Genomic DNA, 25,082 nt, shown 5'->3' with positions numbered 1-25,082 from the left:
TTCTATTTGGCTTCAGCCTTCTTTGCTTGTTAAAAGAATACAATTTGTAATGACGTACGATCAAGATTAGGCAGTAAGGTGTCCCCAGAGAATGAGAGGCAGTGACCATTACGCATCTAAAGCCTCGTTCAGTGAAGGTTCCACCTTATTGCCGTGATGCTTCTAATGGTGGGAATCTTGGCGGACTTTGTGGTTATCTCGTATGGGTGATATCAGATATTGAATTGGACTTTTATGCCTGTGGTTCTTTGCTTTGATGATCTTATTTTGTTTGACGCCAGCTATTCTTTGAATGGGTTTGATATCTAGATGCCGGTCTGGCTTCACCTTGCCACATTATTCCAGCTGGAGGGTGGAAGAAATGAATGGCCTTGCTTCATCCTGCCTTGATTGACTCTGGTGTGGTGGAAGTCCAGTTCTTTTTGATATAATTTCTTTTCTGGTACCAAAAAACTCATATCATGGGTCTTGGGGGATTTATGAATTGTGCACTTGAGTGGTAATAGATGCTGCTTCATGTTTCATGGAAAATAAAAAGAATTCGAAATGTATCTGAAAAATTCAATTTCAGGGTTACTCTGCAAATTGTATGCAAAATAATAATAATAATAATAAAGCAGAATGGCCTTGAAGTTTCTTTCCTTTTTGATCCTTGAGTCACCAATTCAAAGGGTAGAATAGATGGAGAGAGAGGCTTAAACTTGCTTTTATGAATTTATTTCCTTAATGGAAAATGGGTTTATAAGACATTTTATGTCTAATTTTTCATTGAAAACAAAAAGAAGCACCTGGTCATACAGTAATGATGCTAAGGCATCAACTTAAGGTACCGATATTCAGTATGTCATAAAAATCCTATCGGTATGGAATTCGGTTTCGAATCAACGAACCTTGCATCAACTTTTTTTAAAACTGTGTTGGAGAAAATAGTTATTAATTCTACTATACCAAGCCCTCGGAGCCTGTTTCAGTCCATACAAAGCTTTCTCCAATTTTTAACTTTTTCTTCTAGGCCTTTTACTTCAAATCTGAGGCTGTTCTACATATACCTCCTATTCCAATTTTTCATTAAGAAAAGCGAATTTCACATCAAATTGAAAACCTGCCATTTTTCTTCTGCAAAAAATAGTGAATTCTTTGGAAGTGAATTCACCCCCTCGATCAATACGTAGAGTTTTAATAAAGCATCCACTCTCCTTTTCCACAAAAGCTTTGAAAGTTCTGAAAACAGAAAATGTGTCGGACTTTGCTTTTAAGAATGGGTTCAAAGAAGAAATGCAAGCCATTGAAAAAAAAAAAGGACGTGGAAGCTAGTTGATCTGCCCCCAGAAAAAGAAGCAATTGGACTCAAGTGGATCTACAAATCCAATACATTTTTCACATGGACATGATTCAGCTGTAGTCATTAATTAGAGAAAGAGACAGAGAAGCTCGAGTCAAGTTTGTTGACAAGAGTGCTCGAGTTTGCCGTGTTCTTTTTTTTCTTTAGAAATTTAGCATAACCGTGTTGATGCCTGACTCGTTACCAACTCCTAATTTTGGTTGAAATAGCCGACCTAGTATTTCACACTCGCCTAATAATAGGGTGTGACTGAAGAAAGTTTTTTTTTTTTTAAAAAAAAAACCATGTTAAATTTAGCATAACCGGGTTTGTCCGACACGTTGACGAACTCCAAATCTTGGTCGAAGTAAGTTGCCAGTTCACACTCCGCATCTTATTGGGATTGCGTTGTTGTTCTTATTTTAGCAAAAGAAATGAGGTTAATCTCCACCTCCTAATCTATACCCACCTCATTCTAGATCCCTAAGTAGGCCAACCAAATGCTTGCAGAACCGAGGCAATTAATTAAATGGGGGGTCCAAAGAGGAGTCTGAGGCCACCCAAAATCGAACTCTCCATCTCTTGCTTAGAGAGGCGACAAGAGATGTACTAAAGGGCTTTTTTTAGCCTTTTTTTTGTGGTAGCAACAGGGCTGTGAGAAGATCTCACTACAGATGTATCAAAGGGTTGATGAAGAAAGCCAACATAGGTGGCTGAAGAACATGAATGCATAAGAATTCAGATGTGGTAGAATAAAGAAGCCTGAGGATGTTGCGAAAAATCCTTGCTATCAATCCAAGTTACTACTGGCTTCAAATCTTCCTTCAAAATAATTTGAGCCCATACCATGCAGCCATTGGAACAGAGTTTATAATAAAGTGGAATGAATGAAGCATATAAAACTAGTCAAATGTGATTATGGATAACAAATCCCACCTCGGCAGGGCCGGATTGAACCGACCAATCAAAATTCACTTCGATATAATCTGGGGGATAATCTCTTGCGGTAAGTGGCAGCCTCAGATGCAAGATCCTTTTAGTTTGAAACCACTTGAACATCTTCTATATTCTGCATACATACTAAATCAAGCTAATCTCCTCTGGTGCTACGACATGATTTCGAAAAAATTTCCTCATTCCTTTCTTTCCATATCTGCTAAAGAATATGGGCCAATTATGCTGCGGACTGGGTGACTTCTTATGCGGTCCATCATTTCGGAGTTGTTATATGAGAGAGACACGACTCTATCCCTTTTTTTTGCACTTTCTGCTTTTTTCTGACTTTATGGGCTTCCCTTACATCCGTTGTGTGTGAATCGCCGATGTATTAAAAAAAAAAAAAAAAATATAGCCCAAAACAATGATTGATCTTCTTTCATTTGCAATGAAATTAATCAACTGGTTGTATGTATCACTGGATCTTTGATAATTCCTAGTTCTGAATCCTCGGCCAAACTGATAAAACTCTGCTACATTGAAAAGCCTACCAATTGCCTCTTGTATGAGAATTCCTGCTGGGCTTAAATGGCCCCAACAAGCGCGGTCCATGATACTTCCAAGCCCAATTTAATATCCAACTGTGTGAGGTACTTGAATGGATGGGCCAACAGAGCCAGCCCATATAATATTTGGGCCTAAAATTGGACCATTACGTATTGCTTTCCTCCTTGGTGGGTCCATAATGTATATAAAATGAAATAGTTCAGTAATTGTCATTTAAATACTTTATTTATTTTCCTTGTCGGCGACAAGCAGTAGAGTATTTAAATCAAGGCTTTTTCTGCTGTCAAACTCCGACCAGAGGAATCTAACAATCTCTATACATTTGAAGTACTTTTGCTACAATTCCTGCCTTGTTTTGGAATGTTTCAATTTCATTGCTAATTAATAAGAAAAACTAGTATGCAAACCATATAGTAGCATACTTGATATATTTATACCTTTTCACCTTCACCATGAATGTTATATAGGGTATTATAGCTCATGCTTCTTTAAATTCACAACTAGGGGAGAAAATTTTGACATGAGACACCTACCATCTCTAAGTATTACAAGGTATTCAGACGATTGTTTGATGGTCGGGCTAATCCATTCCAATTAGACACATTCTACTTGGCTAATTTCGAGATATAAATTTAATTTTTTTATTTGACAAATTGGGTAAATTTCATGGAATTTATAAAATTTATTTGTTAAAGAATCTACTTTATCTTCTCGAATCTTCTTTTTTAATAAATAATACCTGCTAAAATAGCTAGAATAAACAACTTGAAGATAATATAAAGTCGATTCTACTTAATCCTGAACACAACATAGTTAATGTTTGAGAGGTTTGGCCACAAGGCCCACATGTTGGAATGCCATGGCTCATCATTATCCAGAATGCCTACTGCATAAAATTTTCCCATCCTCATATATGTTCATATATCCTAAAAAGCATCCTATCCTTGTCTAATGCCCTTTGATTGTTGAAGATTGTGACCCTTGGTCCACTAATACATTTCTAGTGGAACCATGGAAGTACAATAGTCAAATCGTGATGACAAAATATTTGGCTTCTTTATTGTCTATTCCGGCCAGGCAAATCTTTCTGGATTGCTGAGATATATATATGTATATATAAGTCACATAAGTAAAAGTCCAGCCATTAAAAGAAAATATCTCTTGTTTTATCTTCCTTCATACATTTTCAAAAACTAATAACATATGTCTTACCTTGAAAATAAAAAATATTTTAAAAAGATACTAAGATATGTAATATGTGACATACTGGCCTGCTTTGCTTTATAATATTTTCGATAAACCCTAAACCTTGTTGCTAAAATAATCTATGTGCGAAAAAATAAAGAGTTTAAAAAACAACAACAACTACAGCAACAACAAAAAAAAGACACGTACCTTGCTTTATCAACTCTAAGTATTATATAATAGTACAGTTTATTAAAATATATATATGTTAGAATTTTATAATATATAATTCATAAATTCTAGTTATTCAAAAATTTATATTATTTCATATTTTTATTTTGTTTTTATAAGTTTCAAAGACGCTTCTTTTTGAAACTTCTCTAAAGAAGAGTTGGGTGGAAGGATATCCTCAAAGTATCATATCCTGGTAAGCAAGTTATAATAATATTTTTTTTATTTTTTTTTCCCCACATAAGTGGGGTGACCATGAATTGGCAATTGAATAAGGAAAATGATCCCATGCCCCCCCGGACCTTGTATCGAGTGCACTAATTGGAAGACCTTGCTGCAGTTCAAATATTGAGACAAGTGCCTTTAGAGGTTTTTCGTGCCAACTCCTTGCTACTCTATACCAATCACAGGCAAATTATTTTAGAAGATGCACAGGATTCTGCAAATAGATTTTTGGAGGAGGCTTAAGGGAGTAGGAGGAAGAGGAATAAACAAAGACAAGTTACACAAGTGAGGTAAGCTTGGTGGAAAACATTCTCTTTAATAAAATTGGGGGAAAGGGGCTTCCTTACTTTATTATTTGTCAAAAAAGTTGACCAGAAAATGAGGGAGCAAAGCTTTATTTCTGGTTGATTCCTCCACTCATTCTAAAGTTTTCTTAGAGTGAGATTGCTGTGAAAGGAGAGGACATAGGCCATCCCCATTGTGCTCCATAATTGCAAGAGAATGGACATGCGATCAGTGGAAAGAGAATGGACACGAGATGAGTAGGTGATTAATTATTTTGAGGTTGACTGAACTAAGGGAACAGTCGAAAGCTTGTCTCCATCTGCTTTAGTTTAGTATCTCTCCCGTGCGAACTTTGATCTTTTAAGTTCAGCAACATAAAGATTGTTATGTTTTTGGAACAATCGATTTTTACGATACAAATGCAAGAGGACAAATCATCCCTCCATCATTTAGATACACAGAGAATGACTTGATTGAGAGAATTTAGGTGCTCCATCATTGCCAAATGGAGTTGTCCTTGTGATTGTTGGGGTGGATGAGGAAGAAAAGCATGGAAGGATGACCACACATTTTGCTAACAAGTTCTTGATAGCATCTCATCTTTCCTTCCATGTATATCTAACTTCATCCAGCAAGGTGGTAAATATAAATGATGGTTGGTTTATTTTGGAACATCCAAGAATCTCCTAAAGTATGTAAGTTAGAAAAGAACTCTGCCCTTAATCAGGCTTCGAAATGTTTCCATACATAGCAAATTCCCCCACAAAATCTACTGAAAAAATCTCTTATGTTCTTTTCAATGAAATAGGTTGCAGGTTGGAAAGCTATTTCCATCTACTTTTTGAATGGATACCTGTTTCTATCTACAAAATGTGATGAAGAAATATTAGTGCCTACTTGAGCTTGGATATTAAGGAAACTTTCCATTACTGATTGGTTATTTAGCAGTATTTTTTTGTCTTGCCTTTAAAACTAGGGATACAAAGATTTTCAATCATAAAAAAAAAAAAAAAAACTAGGGATACAACTTGGACAAGTTACATGAGGGTAAATATAAAAATCTCAACAAGTTGACTCATAAGCTCACATCACATAATTCTTCTTCAATATGAGTCAAGCCTATACAAAACCTTACATAAGCTCTGCTAAACCTATCTTGTTAACATCCTTGGTTAAGGACCAACTTGAACCCAATTGGAGAAATAATGTGTATAACTTCAATAAAAAAACAAAAAAAATTAAAATGTGCCCCAAAAAAGAAATCCAACCAGAATTCCAATCCAAGCACAGCTGAAATACCTAGCCATTAGTTCAACTCGACCCAAGCTACTCATTTCTTTTGGATTAGACCCGCTCAAGTTGCACCATAGAGGCAAAGATGTTGGGTCAAACACCCCGCTCCGAAGATTGAGCTGAAGGCAGCATGGGCAGGGCTGGACTATGCTTGGCATGTGTTGCGGGCTAAAACTGTAGAACAGTCATCCTTAAGAGTGATTCATCTACGGCGATCAACTGAATCTTTGCAGAGTTCGGTAGCATGGGAGGGTTCCATTCTCTACTTCAAGACATTCAGGCTATGGTAGACAATGGGGTGGCATTCCTAGCCAAGCATGTCTTCAGAGAGGCAAATTGGGTTGTGGATTGAGTGGCCTCCTTCGTTGCAGACCATTTAGAGGAGGCTCTGTGGGTTGGAAAGAGGTAGTTGCCAAGAGCTCTCTATGATGTGTTGTCTTTTAATTTTTTTTGGATATATCCGTATCAGATATGGATGAATCGTCCATTTTAGCGCTAAAAAAAAAAAAAAGAAAAAGAAAAGCCCACCGCCCCATCCAGATTGGTCCGACCGCGGTGGGGTAAACGCGGGTATTCCCTTCGACACGTACCTCCATCACCTGTGGGCTTCCATACGTGCGAGGGCCACACATGAGAGGCGGAGAGGCCCCGTGGATGATGTAGCCGGCCACGAAGTCGTCGCCGCCACACAAAAAAAGCGGCGACATGGACGTCACGGCTGCCGACTCCTTCCGTTATGTCCGACGGTCCCGTGCTCTAACGCCGTTTCCTCGTCAAGTGGACTCCCAGGCCTTTTGCCGATTTATTTCCAACTCGTCGAGTTGCCGATGATGTGAGGTTTTGGCAGGCGTGGTATGAACATGATAGATGAGCCGCAAAAGGATTGGATTGCAGTGTAATCTATTGCATAGATGAGTGTTTTCTTTTTTTTTAAAAAAAAAAAATCTAGTCTAGATATTTCTGAGGAAGTTTTCTGCTTTGATTCTCCAATCTATTTGGTCGACATTGTAGATTTTGTGGAGGACGAATGTCACCAGAAGCTTCCACTACTCACGCAAGTCATAGTTTTCAATTCCAACTTGAAGTCTGGCCATTATAACTCTATTTCAGTTTAATATTGCTTTTGAGTATGAAATATTGATGATGCTTAGCAAAGATTGCCAATTTGTGATATGAGGTGGACTTTGAGATTTTGTTAATAATGCGGGATAGCCTAAATCCATAGTGTATCATGCATCACACTTGGTTTTACTATGGAAATAAAGTTTGAATTGTTGGACCAATTTAAAGCAAGAGTTGCAACCTTTCTACATAGCCATGTTAATCAATTTTACAAATGCTTGAACACATCAAGTTATTGCATTCTAGTTGGAGATTACAAGAGTATTTCTTATGAGGTCATCAAACAAGTATGGAGAGGCTAATGTATTTCTAATAATACATTTCTTGAGAAATATATTTCTAATACTATTTATGGATGATAACTTTTTTCTTTTTCTCCAAATAATTTGGTGGAGCTAGCTTTCTTTAGTCTAGTCACATTTTCTCAAAATGGAGGTTGTATATTTATTGGCAAAAATATGTACCTATATTAATTACTTTTAAAATTTTTTCTTAGATCCTTCAAAATCATGGTCAGGTTTTAATATCCTTCTCAAAATTTAATTTCTCTAATCTAGACAAGTCATTTCCAAATAAATCCGTGGGTATAATTTGCATATAATTAATTTGCTAGCAAGTCACAAACTACTATTGGCCTATTCATATTAGAGAAATTAAAATCTCCAGATGCAACACTAGCAGAGGGGGTTGAGGAAGATGCAAGTGTGGCTCCTTGGCCATGTTTTGATTTATATGTTCAGCATGCAGGAGACCTCCAAAAGAATAAGAGTACTAGAAAAGGAGAGAAATATAATAAAATTCCCTATATCTATGTTTTTATAGAAGTGATGGTTACATTTCCAATGTTCATAAAAAAATAATACTCATCTTGGCACTTAAATTATGGATCAAATTTATTTTAAAAGACATTAGCATTAATGTTTGTTTTCTGGTGTACTAAAGAAGAATCAAGCTAACCCTCCTTGAGTTTTGGTTGGTTGATCTATCAATTTTCTTAGAGACCATCTTCCTTTCACTGTTTATTTTAATACGCAAATTATTCTCATCATATATATTCTCAATGGTACCAAAATCTCAAGAAGTCAACTTAGTTAAATAAAAAAGAAGTTACTTTCTTTATTGTCTTATAAAACTATTATGTTTGACATAATTTGAATGATGTACTATATTCGGTAGTAGGGGAAGTCGTCCTTGAGGAGCATTTCAAAGTTCGGGTACCTTAATTTAAATATGTTAATGGCCAATCAGGTATCACTCAAGAGATTTGCTTGCAGAAAGATAGTTTTCTCGCACCTAAGCAATAGAGGCATGAAAGGTAGACTCATTTTATGTTTAAAACTCCTGAAAAAAATATGCATCATTAGCTGAACTAAGAGAACAAAAGATCAACTATCATAAAACTGGTCAAGGCATGGCCCCTTTCAACAATGAAATTTGCAGCCATGAGGTAATGAGCGCATTATTTAGTATTTTTTATGTTTAGATAATATGATTATCCTCAGCATCCTCATCCTCTTTGCACTCGAATTAGAGTTAACATTTCTTCTATGCTAGCTAAGCGAACATAGGCTAGTATTTTCCTTTCTTTTCTTTTCTTTTCTTTTCTTCCCTCATATGATAGTCTTCAAGCCTTTCCTTAAAAAAGAAAAGTCTTCAATCCTTTGTTTTGGGTAGCCATGAGGATATACTCTTAACTGTATTGAGAATGTACTTTAGCATCCATATACTAATACTACTTAATCCAATCCTTATTGATGATCATTTAATTTATGTAAAAAAAAAATAGATCACTCAACTTCAGACTCCAAATTCATCATATCAATTCAAGCTTAACTCTTTGAGAGTATCTTATTTTATTTTCTGTTCAAATTAATTAGCAGTTTTATGATGCTAGGTATCCCAACCCCATGAAAGGTTAAGAATATACACAATCATGATTCTTCACCAAAAATTATTTTGTTATGCCCAATACTTATTGTCCTAGATTCCCATCAATATTTTTTAGAATAAATACAGATAACATTTCCTTAGAATTAGGCGCAATCACATTCAATAATGGCAATATTCCTTTTTCTTGCTGAACTAATCATATGAAGTATAACTTTAGTTATTTTTTGTCCAACTAAGTGCTTTTAATTATTTTGATATAAATTTCATGGAAAAGGCAAAGTTTGTTCTTTTCAAACATTAAAAGTGGTTTGAACTGTGGGGCCACACTCTTAGGTAAGTAGCACATTTCTCCGAAAAAATCTAGGGTATTAAAACAAAAATGGTCTGTGAATTGCATTATAAAAGCATATATATCAATTTCTTGGGAACAGTTGTCTATCTTATAGGTTAGAGGAAACTAATGAAAAAATTGTAGCTATGTTAAGGTTCAGATATTGGTAAGTTAAAAAAGTCAGGAGTAATCTTCTAGAAATTATCTTTACGCAAAAATATGATAGTATAAGAGAGATAATGCATCGCACAATCAACTTAACATGTAACTTTGAATGAGCAAATGACAAAACTTATGCATAATGATATTCTAATTAACTGATCTCATGAATATACTTTTAGCTAAATGCTTCATGAACATATATTTTAAAATTCATGATGAATTTTATTGGTATTTAACTAGAAAGTCAACTAATATCAATTTCACACAAATCCTAGTCCACAAGTATAATGATCTGATCAAGTAATCTCCCTTCTCTCTTGCCTTGTAGAATAACAAAACCCTAGCCAATTACCACAAGTACCAAGTAACATCAATTAAACCATCTCCCAACAAAATTCCAAGATTAAATTATTTACTTGAAAAAGGAAAAGGAAAATCAAAAGACAACCAAAGGTAGCATGTCCGTAGTATATCATGAGATGATACAGTTCAGGGAAGCACTAAATCTGAGAAAATCGCCGAGGATTCGCCGATTAGATTTTTCCTTTTAACCCATGACCGTCGCCTTCGTAATAACCCATCAAAAAATCCACTAAACCACAGTTTTTTATTTAATCAAACACTCATGAATAGTATTGACATCGCCCACTCTGTCTCTTGGCCTTTTTAATCACCCCATCGGACGGTCCACAATTCCCTAGGCCGAATCAAATTCGCTGTCCTCCGTCGATAGAACCGCCGGCTAAAATCGTCGGCACGTCTGCGTTTTTTAATCAATCTGCCGTATATATCTCTCCAAGCCTTCCCCTCTCCCATGTTAAACTCTTCTCTCGCCACTCTTTCTCTCTGTCTCTCTGCTCTCTTCTTTGCTTCCTTTCCTCTCCCCGGCGAGCTTTCCGGCGATTACCGGCGGCGCTTCGGCCCCTGAGGTAACACTCGATGCCGAATAAGCCCCAATCTTCCATTTTTCTGTTGGTGTTTTGGTGAGAAAGAAGCCACTTTGGGATTTGCTCTGCTTTGTTGTCAGCTCTGGAGTTCCTTGCAACTGGACGAGCTGGCGATCGAGAACCACCAGAAGATCGGCTTCGTGGGGATCAAGCAGAAGAAAGTGATGGTAAAGTTTCGATCTTTTTGTGTTTTGTTTGCTAAAGATGGGAACTTTGGGGCTGGGTTTTGATCTGGAGATGGGGGTTTGGGAGCAGGTGGGTCCTATGATACGGCGGGGGAATGAGAACAATGCTCCGCCATGGCTGAGGCCTCTTCTGAAGGCGAGCTTCTTCATTCCGTGCGAGGTTCATGGCGATTCCAACAAGAGCGAATGCAATATGTACTGCTTGGATTGCATGGGGCGAGCTCTCTGTTCCTATTGCCTCGGCAACCACAGGGACCACCACGTTGTCCAGGTATTCGTTCTTATTCTTCTGACAGAAATCTATGAAGAAATCGAGAAAAGAAGTGATTTTGAGTGATTTGTTTTTGGCCGTTTTTCGGTGTTTTTCTTCTAGATTCGGAGGTCTTCGTACCACAATGTGATCAGGGTGTCGGAGGTGTCGAAGTTTATCGACATCTCCTGCGTCCAGACCTACATTATAAACAGCGCCAAGATCGTCTTCCTAAACGAGAGGCCGCAGCCGAGGCCCGGGAAGGGGGTGACCAACACCTGCGAGATTTGCTGCCGGAGTCTCCTCGATTCCTTCCGGTTCTGCTCCCTTGGTTGCAAGGTCTGCCTCCTTTATCCCTCCTCTTCCCTCTCCCAAAGGTCTAATTCCCAGCTTTTTTCTTGCCTCTGGAGTGGTTTAATAGAAGTTTTCGCCCGTTTTCCTTCACAAAAATGGCACTTTTTTCTCAGCTTTTTGATTTGGAATCGAGTTTTTTTTTTCTCCTCTATTTTCATTTCTTTTTCTGTTGTTATTAGCCATTATTTTTAAGGATTTCAGGTTTTTAAGCGAGACTCGTTGCTCCGTAGATCATTTTTGAGAGAAATCATTGTTTTATAGTCATCCTCTTAAACTGAACTGTAAAAAGATGTCATTTGATGCAATTATGCAATGCCCACTTTGATCATTTTTTAGCTTTTGCTTAATATTTTTTGATAGATGAAATAGGTTTCTTAATTGGGGAGGGATGAGTTTGGTATTTGACGTTATTAGACATTATTCTGAAAGATTTCAGATTTCTATGAGCAAGACTCGTTGCTCCAGAAGTTTTTTTTTCAATTTATTTTTAAGTTTATTCTCTTAAACTGAATTGTAAAAATAAAAAATATTTGAAGCAATTGCGCAATACCCACTTTGATTTTTTTTTTTTTTGAGCATTCAAACGCGCAAAATTATCTTATTAGAAAATCAACCTTTTCTTCTCAGTTTTCGGCTTTGTATTTCTTCATAGATGAAATGAATTTCTTAATTAGAGAGAGAGAGAGAGAGAGATTGAGCCCTTATTTCAAGTTCTTAAGCATTAACCTGAAAGATTTCAGGTTTCTAAGCATGACCTGTTTCTTATTAATTGGTTATATATATTTTGTGGTCTTCCATTATTCGAATTAAAGTAAAAGTGTTCTTTGAAGCATTTAGCGCAAAGCCCACCTGGGTTTTTTCCCGTTTCTCTCTCGGTTTATGATGTTTCTAAGCGAAACCAATCTCCTCCTTGGTGTCTTCTCTCTCCCCTCCCGCTCTGTTCTCAGTGTCACTGCATAAAAAGGTCTCTTTTTTTCTCTCTCTTCTCAGCTTGGAGGCATGAAGAGAGACCCGGAGCTGACCTTCGCCCTGCGTCCCAAACCGAACCGGGAATTGCTCCGTGGATCAGAGTCGGACGAGTCATCGACACCCCGGAAGCTCCGAAAAACGCAGGCGTTCGGCCGAGCCATCGAAGTCCCGGCGAACCCATCGGATGACGAGGCCGGCAATGCCACCGGTAGCATTTCTCCGGGGACCCCTCCCATCATCAACTACCGGACTTCCAGAAGAAAGGGTATTCCCCACCGAGCTCCATTCTAAAGATTAAATGAAAATTCTAGAAAAATAAAGCTCGACAACTGTGAAAAAATGGTGCAATAATAATAAGATCGATAGGAGCCTACAAAGTTTGTAGAAAGAAAAAAGACTGGATACAGTACTGAATAAATGTGGAAAGAGACACCTAGCACATATAGGGCAAAGCCAATGGAGAAAGAAGCAAAGATACATAGGAAGTTAAAAGGAAGGAAAAACCTATCTTTTCTCCTTTTTCTTTTTTGTTGTAAATATAGTTAGAATGCAGTGCTCTCTCTGTTTCTCTCTCTCTCTCTCTCTCTCTCTCTCTCTCTCACACCTAAGCTTTATACATGGAGTGTGTTAGTTTTTTCCTATGCTTTTATTTTCTTCATTTGCTATACATATATGTATATATGTGTGTGTATATATATATATATATGTATATATGTATATATATATATGTACATATATATATGTATGTATATATATATATATACATATATACATATATACATATATATATATATATACACACACACACATATATATATATATATATATATATATATATATATATATATATATTCTTTTATTATTAGCAGCCTTAGCACTATGTCCTTTTGTACGTGCAGTTGGTTTGTGTAAATGGAAAACCTTTGAGATGGACTTAATCTAATCTCTTTATGGTGCCTGTCATGCATGTATGGTATTTATCATGCTCTCCATATCTGCATTTATGTAGCATTTAACTCCTGCGTTTTCATGCATGCATCTGGGGCTTTTTTAAAGGACATAATTAAGATGATAGTGGATGGTACAAATTGACTCCCTGCAGGGTGCATTAATTAAGTGTACGCTCAGCGTTTCTTTTGATCTCCCCTGCTCTCTAAGCCGGTGAACCAATCCAACCGCAAAACAGCACGCACAAAAACATAAAAAAGAAGAAAAAAAATACATGTTACATGCAGGTTTTTATGCGTTACTTCACGGTTAGACCAGTTCACTAAGTCCGCAGTAAATTTGATCCAACAAAATTTTATCTAAAACAGATGGTCGGCCTGCACTAATTTTAGTAATGCTGCTATTATTTAGCTGGCTCTTTGGTAAAAACTATAACGTGAGTGCCTAAAAATACCCATTTGTGCATACTTGGGATGGACGTGTACTCTGATGTTAATGCTCTAAGATGTTCGATCATGTTAGCACAAGCATCGACATGTTTTACCATCAATGTTGCTGCATCGGACCATCAATTGGTTTGATAGTTAGTTAATCTTCTTCTGAATCGACAACATTGTCTATTCCTTTGATCAAAAGCTGCATATTTTTATGCCTATAATGTGAGAAAACTTTTGTCTATCAAGTTTGGTAAAGAAAGAAGGTGGTGATCGTGGTTTGCAAGATTTGGAGTGTGCGAGCGTTGGATTGAGTCCTAACCTAATGGCTCGATTGGACTCATACCCGAATGTAGCAGTTGGTTGGTTAGTTGGTCATGGACAGAGTGTATATAACTGAATAATGTAATAGTCATCAACCGTCAGGATCGGGGGCATCGCATCTAGCATCAACTTGGTCGACACGCCAACGCCACGAGTCGAGTGATAGGGACCTCCACCTTGAGTTGCTCCTCTCCATCGCTTTCCTTCCCCTCCCTCCCTCCAAAGGTAGAGCCGTGAGGAATCGTGATATCTCCAAAGGCCTCAGCTTTCTTTTCCATCCCTTTCCATTCTTATCTTATGCTGCTTTAATACTGTCATTAAGCTTCCAATCTCCAAATAAGATACAATACACATGCATGTCAAGGGGCGTGGCAAGCATATTTTTTATAACACCCCATCTAGGGGCTGATGAGATGAGATCGGATTAGAATATTATGTTGGATTAGGAAATGGGCTTAGGACTAAAGGTGAAGGGGTGGGTGGGATTAGATTAATGAGGGGTCCGTGATGGCCCCAAAAGCAACGGCGGGTGTGAGAGCTAAATTTCCCATTTGGGGCTTGGCTGACACCAGAGGTGTCGTTCTCACCATATCACATCATGACACGTGGATATGGGTGTCGACATTTTGCACTGTTGAACTAGTCTTCATTATCCTTTATCCAGAGAAAGGCCACCTTTCGTCTAGATAATGGCATCTTTATTCCTCTATTCTTCTCCTAGTTTCTATGTTAACTTTTTTTAAGAAGAAATTAGAATTAGCTTTCTACACGTGCAATTCACATGCTCGATCCAAAGGACGGTATGGTAAGTGCCGAGACATATATTCATACACTAATTTATTTCTGCAGTTTTTGCTTCTTCTAGTAGTTAACATTAGAAAAATTTACATACATATGTCCATATACACTCGAAGAAATCGGGCAACATATTCATCTTTTTCTTTTATTAATGTATGTAATTTGCTTCTAGCATCCTGATTGTTTCTTTCTTTTCCTGAATCATTGTCACAATACTATATCAAGAATCTGGTAAAAGAATATAGTTCAATGTTCTTATAATTAGAATTAGGAGAAAGGACAATGCTAAATTAATGTACAGCCTTATCTTAAACAATCAGGACTAATGTTTTAATGGCGGAAATCTTTGGTGGTGCAGGAGCCTCCATGGGAGGCATGTGAGATGCACATCTAATTTCAATCATTTAGATCTTCAGTTCTGTCGGTGTAGATTTTATGTTACTTTCAACATTGGCATTCTCTTAGATTTAAGGATAAAAGTTCTCTCTTTTATCTACCCATCCTCAGATTCATGAGTTGGGAGTTCTTTAAACCCACCTACCCCAGCTTAGGCGTGCTTGAAAGCATTCGAGAGAAAGAAACAAAGGTTTCCGAGTCATGGAAATGAAAAACTAGAAATAGTCCAACATTTCCCTTTCGTTCATTCATCACATAAGATGTCATCTCTCATCCCTCTTTCACATAAGCTTTTCTTTTTTTTAATTCTTTCCTCCATTCGTCGTCCGTTATCGCAGAAGGCGGCGGCAGACGTGTGAGTGACACGAGTAAGCTCAGACAACCTGTGGCGAGAGGCGCACGTGTTGACTTCGCATGGGCCCCCGGTTGGTCGGTTGGTGAATTTAACGGAATCTGTGGCGAAAAATTTTCTGGGGGAGGTGGGAGTTGGTGTGCACACACGCGTCATGTACTAGATCGCGCGTGTCGGAAGGAACCATCTTCGGGACTCACGCCGTTTGGCTTCTTCTAAAAATCCAAGTGACTAAACTCGCGAGACGTGGCAAGATGCTGTCACGTGACTCAGCACGAGATGCTGACGGTGCCGTGCTCAGGTGCCGCCTTCGATGTTTGCCACGGACGCAAGCACGGCTTCTAATCTTTCACCAGCATGGCTCGAATACAGAGAGCAGAACAATTTGGCTCAGCATTCTGATAGCTACGTGTGGGACAAATACAAGGTTGCTCCTCTTTCTTATCATCTTGTTTTATTTTTTAACTTTCCCAGATTTTTTCGTACTATGATTCATCCACATATCAAAAAAAAAAGAGAGAAAAATTTGTGACTCAAATATCTCCCTTTCCTGTACCAAAAAAAATATCTCCCTTTCCCTATCTTTCACCATTCTTTCGGTGTGTCAGCCCTCTTTGACCCTTCTGTAAGCCTTCTACTAGAATTCCAATTGTAACCTTGACTAATCCATAGAGAAACTGCCCTCTAGGGCCTCTACCTATTCTCCTATGGTGGAGTTCATCTTTCCATTCCCTCTCCTTTCAGTTGAGTGCTTTCTATCCGAATGGATAAATTCTTCTTGCTGATCTCGTTCAACGAAGAAAGAGAGATGCAGCTCTCACCAAGAGTTCAATGGGGATGGTTGTGCTTCGCCTCTTTGGGTTAATGAAATATTGCAAAGCTAATTATTTTTTTTGATAAATGGATGAATTAAAAATTAATGGCCTTTAAAAAATAAAGTTGAATAGCAGCATTACCGCCCTATTTAATATTAAAAAATACCGAGAAAGAAATTGAGTTTATTTTTTTATTATTAAGCCTGACTATAGTTTGGCTACCCTTATCATATATAGCAGGCCAACCCTAAGTAACCCAAAGCATTGGTACAATCCGTAAGTATGAAATGGTAATTGGTGTACATGGATTCTTAATAAACTCTGAGGTAAGTTTGTCACCTCCTCCATCATTGTGTGAGAGAAAGAAAAGAAAATCCTTCCTTCGGTCCGAGGTTAGAAACCCCAATTTCATGAACTCAAATGCAGAAATTCATTCAGTAGGATTAGAATATTTTGGTTCAAAAGGGGATTGCAGCTGTACCTATATTATGTTATAGAAGTTTACCACTATTCTTAAATTTCTGATTGGTGTTGGAGTATTCGTTGTTGTCATTCCCCTCTATTTTTTTGGCATCATATCATTGGATATTTTGATTATAGTTTTAAAGACTTTGTGGGAATGAGCATGAAAGATATCTGACAAGTATAGTGGTCCTTTTTTATGCAAGTGGAATAGATTAAATTTTAAGGTGATCAGCCTTCCATGAACAAGATGTAAAGTGTCCCTTGTGGCTGTGAGGCCCTCCAGCTATTGAACTTCCTCCATTTCCCTTTCATTTAGGCACTCGATCTTGTTAATACTTAATTAAGATCCATAATAAAATAATCTCTTTCTCTCTCTCTCTCTATCTATCTATCTATCTATCTTTCTAGCATGTCATGTGATACAATTTCTATATGTATTGATTGCAAAGCGGCAACCACGGAGTGTTGAAATGGTAGAGCTAAAAATAACGAGGCAGCAAAGTAGGTGGATGAGTGCAGGGTTTAGGGGAGCAATGTGAGCTTAATGTTAATAAATATATTTTTTAATAAAAGAAGCAAAATTGATGCACATGAACCAACGCTTCAATTTTTTATGGGTTTTAAATAGGATTTGAGTGGAGTCCAGGATCATCTATAGTGCCAGCCCTTGGAGTTTGCTACAGCAGGTACTCATTAGATTAGGTCTCAGTTTTGACTCCTAGCTCTAAGTGTCACGCCGTTGATCCTACTTCACGAGCTAGGGTCATAGTAACTGCAGCATACTTAAAAAAAATTCTTTCTACAAGCATGTAAAACATCTCAACACAATATAATAAATAAGTAGTTAAAAAAATTTAAATAGCTAAATTAAAATTGAATATCTCATAAAATCAATAATATTCTAAAATGTTCCATCAACTTTAACGAAAATCTAGTCAAAATAAAGATATCAAAATCTTATTTTTAGTCGCTCTCCTACGTGTGAGCTTTTTTTTTTCTTTCTTATTTTGGTTCTTTTTGGGCCATTTTATGTTTACCGGGCAGGTCAAGCGGACAAGGCCTAGTTCTCTGGTTGAGATTAGGCTGGGCGTTGCAATAAATTGAGAAGAAGTTTTGAGAGCAAGGATGGGTGGAAGCCAGGCAGCATATTGGAGTGATATTCTCTACCCAAGACTTTTATATCATCACAATAAGATGGACATTAAACAAGATATTCTCAAATTTTGGCTTATTAAGGTCTGTCATGTCCCCAAGCTATTAAAAAAGAAGGCACTAGGAAGTTGAAAAGCCGAGTCTTGACATATAACCATCAACCCAATCTCAAGAGAGTTATGTAGCAATTCAGTATTGCCTCTATTCCTACAATCTGCAGCAGTCCTTAAAAAAAGATGGAACAGGCAATTCTTCTATATCCCCTTTCTGAGAATCTGGAATGCTGATTCTCGGACCCTGCCTTTCTCATAAAGGAGCGATCTTTCCCTTTTTTTTTTTTGTGTGATTGGTGTTCTGCTGCTGCTGCTCCTTGATGGTTATTTCTGAGAATCCTGGAATGCTGTTTTGGGAGTATATTCATTTCATATAGCTGCTCAATCTCCTCTGGGACTTTGTAAATCTCCTCTAGGCTGCTCTTCAATAAAATGAGTGGCCTCTGCTTCCTTTCAATCAAAAAAAAAAGAATCAATTTCATCATGGTCCAGAGTATTCCAAACATCCTGTCTACCATCCCTTTATTTCTCTTTCGCCACTTGAGACCGAGGACTCCAGGCTACAAACAGGTCTGGAAAATGGTTAATAAGAGGACAGGATGACATCCGATCATCGAATCAAAGACTTCAAAAACATCGCTAGACCATCACTGGCATGGCAAAACCTTAACAACCATTTGCCCAGGAGCATCTCCAGGTTGGGGAGCACTCAATTAATTCGAACATAACAAAAAATGAAACACTTCTTTTCGCATTGCAAGAAGTTAGTTGCCTATAATTTTTTTAAAAAAAAACATATTGATGTGCTATAGTTGCAGGATTTTGGCCGTTTGGCTGTTTTCAGATGCAGTAATAGGTACAGGTTGGTGCTTCACTGGATCGTCAATGGACCAGGCAAAGGCCAACGGGTTATCACCTATAAGATTGGTGAATATATTTCTAATCCAGACGCATCTGAAGCTCATATGTATTCCTGGTTTATGAAGTCATTCTCAAGATGCATTTAAGTGGAATTTCTTAATAAGAAGCAAGCTTCCTTACCCATGGCATGCACTTGATCATCACCATTTCCTTTCAAATCCCATGGATGGAATTTAGGACAGCAGATGTAGACTATTTTGTGATTTGGTCATCTTGTCTGCGGTACGGAGTTTTCATCCAACACATGGAGACACGACCAATTAACAAAACCCCCAGCCCTACCCGATTATTGCATCCATACTTGCAGGTTTACGCAAATATTTGCCACCCCTTGTCAAAATGGCAAACCAGTACGTAACTAGTTTAGTTCTGGAAGCTACAAACTTGTAAACGCTATGTACGAGAAGGTGGCCAAGCCCAACATTGGAAGGGGCAAGCACCAGAAATCAAGCAGCGACCGTACAAGACGAGATAGCTTGAGCAATAGAGACAGCCACTTCAGGAAAAGCAGCCAAGAGAAAAAGATGAAAAAACTATTGCTTATAGGAGACCAGCCATATCCAAGCACCGAAAAAATTATACCTAATGCCACATGTACCATGTCAGCAGTGCACCACAAAAATAATTCGAGATAAGGTGAGAAAGTAGCAATCCGAGATAAATATATGATAAATAGGTTTATAAGAATGAGACGAGATGATTAGTATGTTGCACCTCAGGTATAATTTTCAAGTAGATGGGCAGCTAACAGCCACTTTTCAGTACTAATTATTCACTCGTCAATTTTTATTGGACATCTTGTTGTGTGATGCACAATTGCACACAAGCTGGAAAATTGTCTCCCGTCCGGCCGCATGGTTGACCATAGCGCGCACTTGGACCCAAGAGTTCCCGGCGAACGAGAATGAAACCGCGGCACCGGCCAGCCAGAAGTACGGTCGGTCAAACTTTCCGAACCAATGGTAGCCTACGGTGTTCCGTGCACGGGAACTCGGCCGTACACCGAGTCCACCTATTTGGCGGTTCCAAAAGAACTTCCCGAGACGCACTTAGACGCACCCACACGCGAAAGCATCGGACGAGAGTTTAGGAGGGACCCCAACCCGGAAGTCTGAAACGACGGCACCAACAGAACGGGCGAAGTGGAACCGGTCATAAATTGGGTGCCTGACGAACAAGCTGACCTTAGCTACAAAAGATGTTAAGTATAATTGTTGTATTTATATGAAAAAGCCTTGATAATAGTTTTTTTTTATTTTTTTAATACTTTATGTGGATGATATGCTGATTACTATCAAGGTTATGAATGAAGTCAACAAGTTGAAGATTTTGTTAAGTAGAGCGTTTGAAATGAAGGATTTGGGCGCGGCCAAGAAGATTCTTGGAATGGAGATTTGCAGGGACAGAGATTTCAAAAAATTGTGGTTATCTTAAAATAATTATGTACAGAAGGTGTTGGAGAGCTTTCGCATGAGTAATGCGAAGTTAATAAGCACACCTTTAGTGAATCACTTCAGATTGTCTAACTAAGAGTGCCCGAAGACAGAAAAAGAAATTGAAGACATGTCAAATGTTCCATATGCTAGTGCAATGGGATGTCTGATATATGCTATGATTTGTACTAGGCCGGATTTGGTGCATGCAATTAGCATAGTGAGCAAGTTTATGACGAATCTAGGAAGACAATATTAGGATGCAAGCAAGTGGATTTTTAGATACTTGAGGGGTACTGCAGACTATGATATCATGTTTGTTAGACAGCAGGATGATCATTCAGTCATGGGGTATGTTGATGCAGATTATGTAGGGAACTTAGATAAGAGAAGGTCGATTACAGGCTATGTATTCACTCTTGCAGGAGGGCCTATTAGTTGGAGGTACATGGTTCAATCTCTAGTTGCACTATCTATGATTGAGTCAGAGTATATGACAGTAGCTGAGGCTGCCAAGGAAGCATTGTGGCTGACGAGATTAGTCAAGGAGCTAGATGTTCAGCAAGGTGGAGTTCAGTTGCATTGTGACAATCAGAGTGCGATCTATTTAGCAAAAAACCATGTATATCATGCGAGAACTAAGCACATAGATGTGAGGTATCATAAGATCAGGGAGCTGGTTTCTTCTGATGACTTATTACTTGAGAAAGTTCATACTTCTAAAAATGCAGCAAACATGTTGACAAAATCCGTTACAACAGACAAGTTCAAGCATTGCTTAGACTTGGTTAACATTTCTAGGTGCTAGAGAAAAGGTATTCCAATCCATCGGTGTCGGGCGGTGTCCCAAGTTATCTTTTCTCCTAAGAGGTAAATATTCGCCAAGGTAGAGATTTTTAGAGTAAGTGGTTCATATTCAGTAGTATACTGGTATTCGTATTTGAGTGGTACACTGGTATTCTAACGGAATGGAGCGAAGCAACGACATATACTTATCTTTGGAGCAAGTATGTAGTGTTTTATTCTACCAGGGATGCTAATAGGGGTTGAGACTCTAGAACTAGAGTCTAACTATAAATATCTTGCAACCCTTGTTATTTGGAGAGATAGTGCAATTAAATCTATTTCTCTTTCGTGGGCGTAGGCACATTGCCGAACAACATAAAATCTCTATGTTTGATTCCTCTTTCTCTTTCTCTCTCAATTTCTTCGTCTTGTTCGCCATTTGGATTCTGTGTTTTGCGCCACACATCCCTTTATTCCTTTTTCGCTACTTGAGACCGAGGACTCCAAGCAGCAAACGAGTCTGGAAAATGGTTGACAAGAGGACAGGATGGCATCCGATCATCAAAGACTTCAAAAACATCGTTAGACCATCACTGGCATGGCAAAACCTTCATAACCACTTGCCCAGGAGCATCTCCAGGTTGGGGAGCAGACAGCAGTCAATTAATTCGAACATAAAAAAAAAAAATGAAACACTTCTTTTCGTATTGCAAGAAGTTAGTTGCCTATAATTTTAAAAAACAAAACATATTAATGTGCTATAGTTGCAGAATTTTGGCCGTTTGGCTGTTTTCAGATGCAGTAATAGGTATAGGTTGGTGCTTCACTGGATCGTCAATGGGTCAGGCAAAGGCCAACGGGCTATCACCTATAAGATTGGTGAATATATTTTTAATCCATACGCATCTGAAGCTCATATGTATTCCTGGTTTATGAAGTCATTCTCAAGAAGCATTTAAGTGGAATTTCTTAATAAGAAGCATACTTCCTTTACCCATGGCACTTGATGATCACCATTTCCTTTCAAGTCACATGGATGGAACTTTGGTCGGCAGACGTAGACTATTTTGTGATTTGGTCATCTTTCTGCGGTACGGAGTTTTCATCCAACACATGCAGGCACGACCAATTAACAAAACCCCCAGCCCTACCTGATCATTGCATCCATACTTGCAGGTTTACCCGAATATTTGCCAGCCTCGTCAAAATGGCAAACGAGTACGGAACTAGTTTCCTTCCAGAAGCTACAAACTTATAAGCACTATGCACGAGAAAAAATATCAAGCCCAACATTTGGAAGGGGCAAGCACCAGAAGTTAAGCCGAGGCTATACAAGACGAGATAGCCACTGCAGGAAAAGTAGCCGAGAGAAAAAAAATAAAAAAATGAAAAAATTGCTTATAAGAGACCAGCCATCTAAACCCAAAAAAAATATATATCTAATGCCACTATTTGGTAGAACTTTAAGCATATCTTGCGCTTCTTCCTGCTTTAGAATTATTTTTCTTTTGAGTCCAATCTTAGTGGCAATAGTAAACATTCATCGGGATTGTCTGCCTATCATGTCAGCAGTGCATCACAAAAATAATCCGAGATATGGCAAGAAAGCAGCAATCTGAGATAAGTCACTACAGGAAAACGGAGATTTTCTGATGTTTTTTTTCCGACGCTAGGGAGAAGCGTCGGGCAATCCCCCTTCATCGCCGAATGTTGGCGACGCTTCTAAAAAGCGTCGGTACAGTTTCGAAATCAACGACGCTTAAAAAGCGTCGTTAATGGCTGGACCTACGACGACGCTTATAAGCGTCGTCGGAGGCCAAATTCACTCAAATATCAGCCTCCCATCGATCGATGCCCTAGCTGTTATAACCCTCTCCTCTTCTCTCCTCCTCCCTATGGCGCTGACAATCCACCGCCTCCCCCCCTCTCTCACCTCCATCCCGAGCCCCGATCTAGAGGCAAGCGAGGAGGAGGAAAGATGATTCTCGTTCAGATCTTCAGGTTAGGGTTCTCTCTCGATCTGCCTTACTCCCTCTTTCTCGAGCTTTCGAGGTTCTCTACTTCTTGACTGTAGCCAAATATTTAGGATTTCTAGGGTTTATACGTTTTCTTGGCCAAGAGACCATGGATCCAGAGACCGATGAGTACATCCGTGAATCCATTGAGAACTCGCTCGGCCCTCCCAATCTCTGACAAGAACCTCCGCCTCAAGGTCCTTGCTTTCGAAGACGCCCGCCGCCACCTCCAAGATCAGATCTTCGTCCTTGAGGAGCGCCTCAAGGAAGCCGAGAAGCGTGTAGAGCAATATAAGGTGCAGATTCTTTGATCTTTTGCGGCTTCTTCTTGTTCCTGAGTTTCTAGGGTTTGGTTTTTATGGGGAAGTCTTGATTTTGATGTGGGTAGGCAAAGGCGACCATGAATGCCCAAGGGTTGAGGAGGTGCATCGAGGAGAAGGAGATGGTGGGCGTCAGGATATGCTGATTTGGTGAATCACTACGCCAAATTGGAGGAGTGCTCTCTGTATGAACAGGATCTTGGGAGGGCCATGGAGTCTTGCGATGAATTAGCAAGGAGAATGACGAGCTTCAATCACGGCTGCCAGGACAACTCTTATGTAAGTATTAGATTCTGTTTGTTTCTTTTTCTCTTGTATTTTTATTTCTTTAATTCCTCTTCTTGCTTTCCATGGTCCCAAGTAGATAAAGTCTAGAATTCCTGATTCCATTTCAGGGCATATTTTTCGCTGCTCAATCTAGTGATCTTCCCTCTCGATAATGCCTACACTCGGTCCCCAGTGAAGAAAATAATTTTTTTTTAATAATTGAAGGCTAAAAGCCGACGCTTATAAGCGTGGCTTTGAAGCTTTTAGCGGACGCTTTAAAGCGTCGCTAAAAAACCTACTTTTGCAACGCTTTCCAAAAGCGTCAAAAAATCTTTTCCTACTCAGGTATCGCCGATGCTTTGGCGACGCTTTGAGAAGCGTCGGCGGGACTTTAGCTGACGTTTATAAGCGTCGCGAAAAGTCGCAAAATGCGTCGGGATAAGTTGGTTTTGCTGTCAGTGAGTACATGATGAATGGGATTTATAAAAATAAGGGCGAGATAATCAGTATGTTTACAGGAATATAATTTGTTGAGTAGATGGGCTGTTAGGCCTGCCAACACACCACTTTTCAGTACTAATTATTCACTCGTCAATTTTTATTATATATATATATATATATATATTTGTTAAAATAGAAGTATCATACAGAACGTGTACGAATACAGCTAAGAAAATTAAAATGCAGAATATCACGGAAAGCCGTAGACAGCCCGTCTCATAGGCTGGAAAGCAGTAGGCTTATCACACGTGCAAGAAATAGAGTCTCCCGTCCGGCCCCGTGGTTGACCACAGCGCCCACTTAGACCCAACAGTTCCCGGCGAACAAGAATGAAACGGCGGCGCCAGCCAGCCAGAAGTATGGTCGGTCAAACTTTCGGGACCAATGTAGGCCACGGTGTTCCCTGGACGGGAACTTGGCCGTGCACCGAGTCCACCTCTTTTTTTTAGCGGTCCCAAAAGAACTTCCAGCGACGCACTTAGAGACACCCACAAGCGTAAGCATTGGAAGAGAGTCTGAAACGACGGCACGATCAGAACGGGCGAAGTGGAACCGGTCATAAATTTGGTGAAACCAGACAAAATCGTATGCCTACCTGCGCATCTTCCCTTGCCTGACGAGCAAGCTATTCGTCACTCATGACCCAACATCCCCGCTCTTTGCCGCCCCGCTCCTTTTCGTACGCTTCCAGTGACGCCTTCGCCTACGTCACCTTCATGGTTCCTTGCGCACTGCCTCCTTATATATAAGTAGAAGCTAGCTCTTTCTCCTTTCGATCATAAGCATACTAGCTAGCTTTCTTCTGATCATACGTACATGGGCTCTTGCTTCTCCTCCAGTACAACCACC

At 38.9% G+C, this 25,082-nt stretch overlaps 1 protein-coding gene and 1 pseudogene across 2 annotated transcripts; both read left to right on the top strand.

Moving 5' to 3' along the window:
* Positions 1-10,362: 10,362 nt before the first annotated feature.
* On the top strand, positions 10,363-12,894 carry LOC120108461. 2 transcript variants are annotated; one of them, XM_039122066.1, is made up of 5 exons: positions 10,363-10,477; positions 10,576-10,662; positions 10,751-10,951; positions 11,054-11,269; positions 12,275-12,894. In XM_039122066.1, exons 2-5 carry the CDS (start codon positions 10,660-10,662, stop codon positions 12,542-12,544), a joined length of 690 nt encoding a protein of 229 aa, XP_038977994.1. In that variant the 5' UTR covers positions 10,363-10,477; positions 10,576-10,659; the 3' UTR covers positions 12,545-12,894. The 2 variants fall into 2 exon arrangements, with proteins under 2 accessions (XP_038977994.1, XP_038977993.1); XM_039122065.1 differs by lacking the exons at positions 10,363-10,477; positions 10,576-10,662 and having other exon boundaries at positions 10,685-10,951.
* A 10,360-nt stretch (positions 12,895-23,254) lies between these two features.
* Positions 23,255-23,744, top strand: LOC120108464 (annotated as a pseudogene).
* Positions 23,745-25,082: the final 1,338 nt, after the last annotated feature.

This window comes from Phoenix dactylifera, unplaced genomic scaffold (assembly GCF_009389715.1).
Source record: "Phoenix dactylifera cultivar Barhee BC4 unplaced genomic scaffold, palm_55x_up_171113_PBpolish2nd_filt_p 001344F, whole genome shotgun sequence".
NCBI lineage: Eukaryota > Viridiplantae > Streptophyta > Magnoliopsida > Arecales > Arecaceae > Phoenix > Phoenix dactylifera.
The sequence above is the reverse complement of the archived record's forward strand: the minus strand, read 5'-3'. Positions and strand labels throughout refer to the sequence as shown.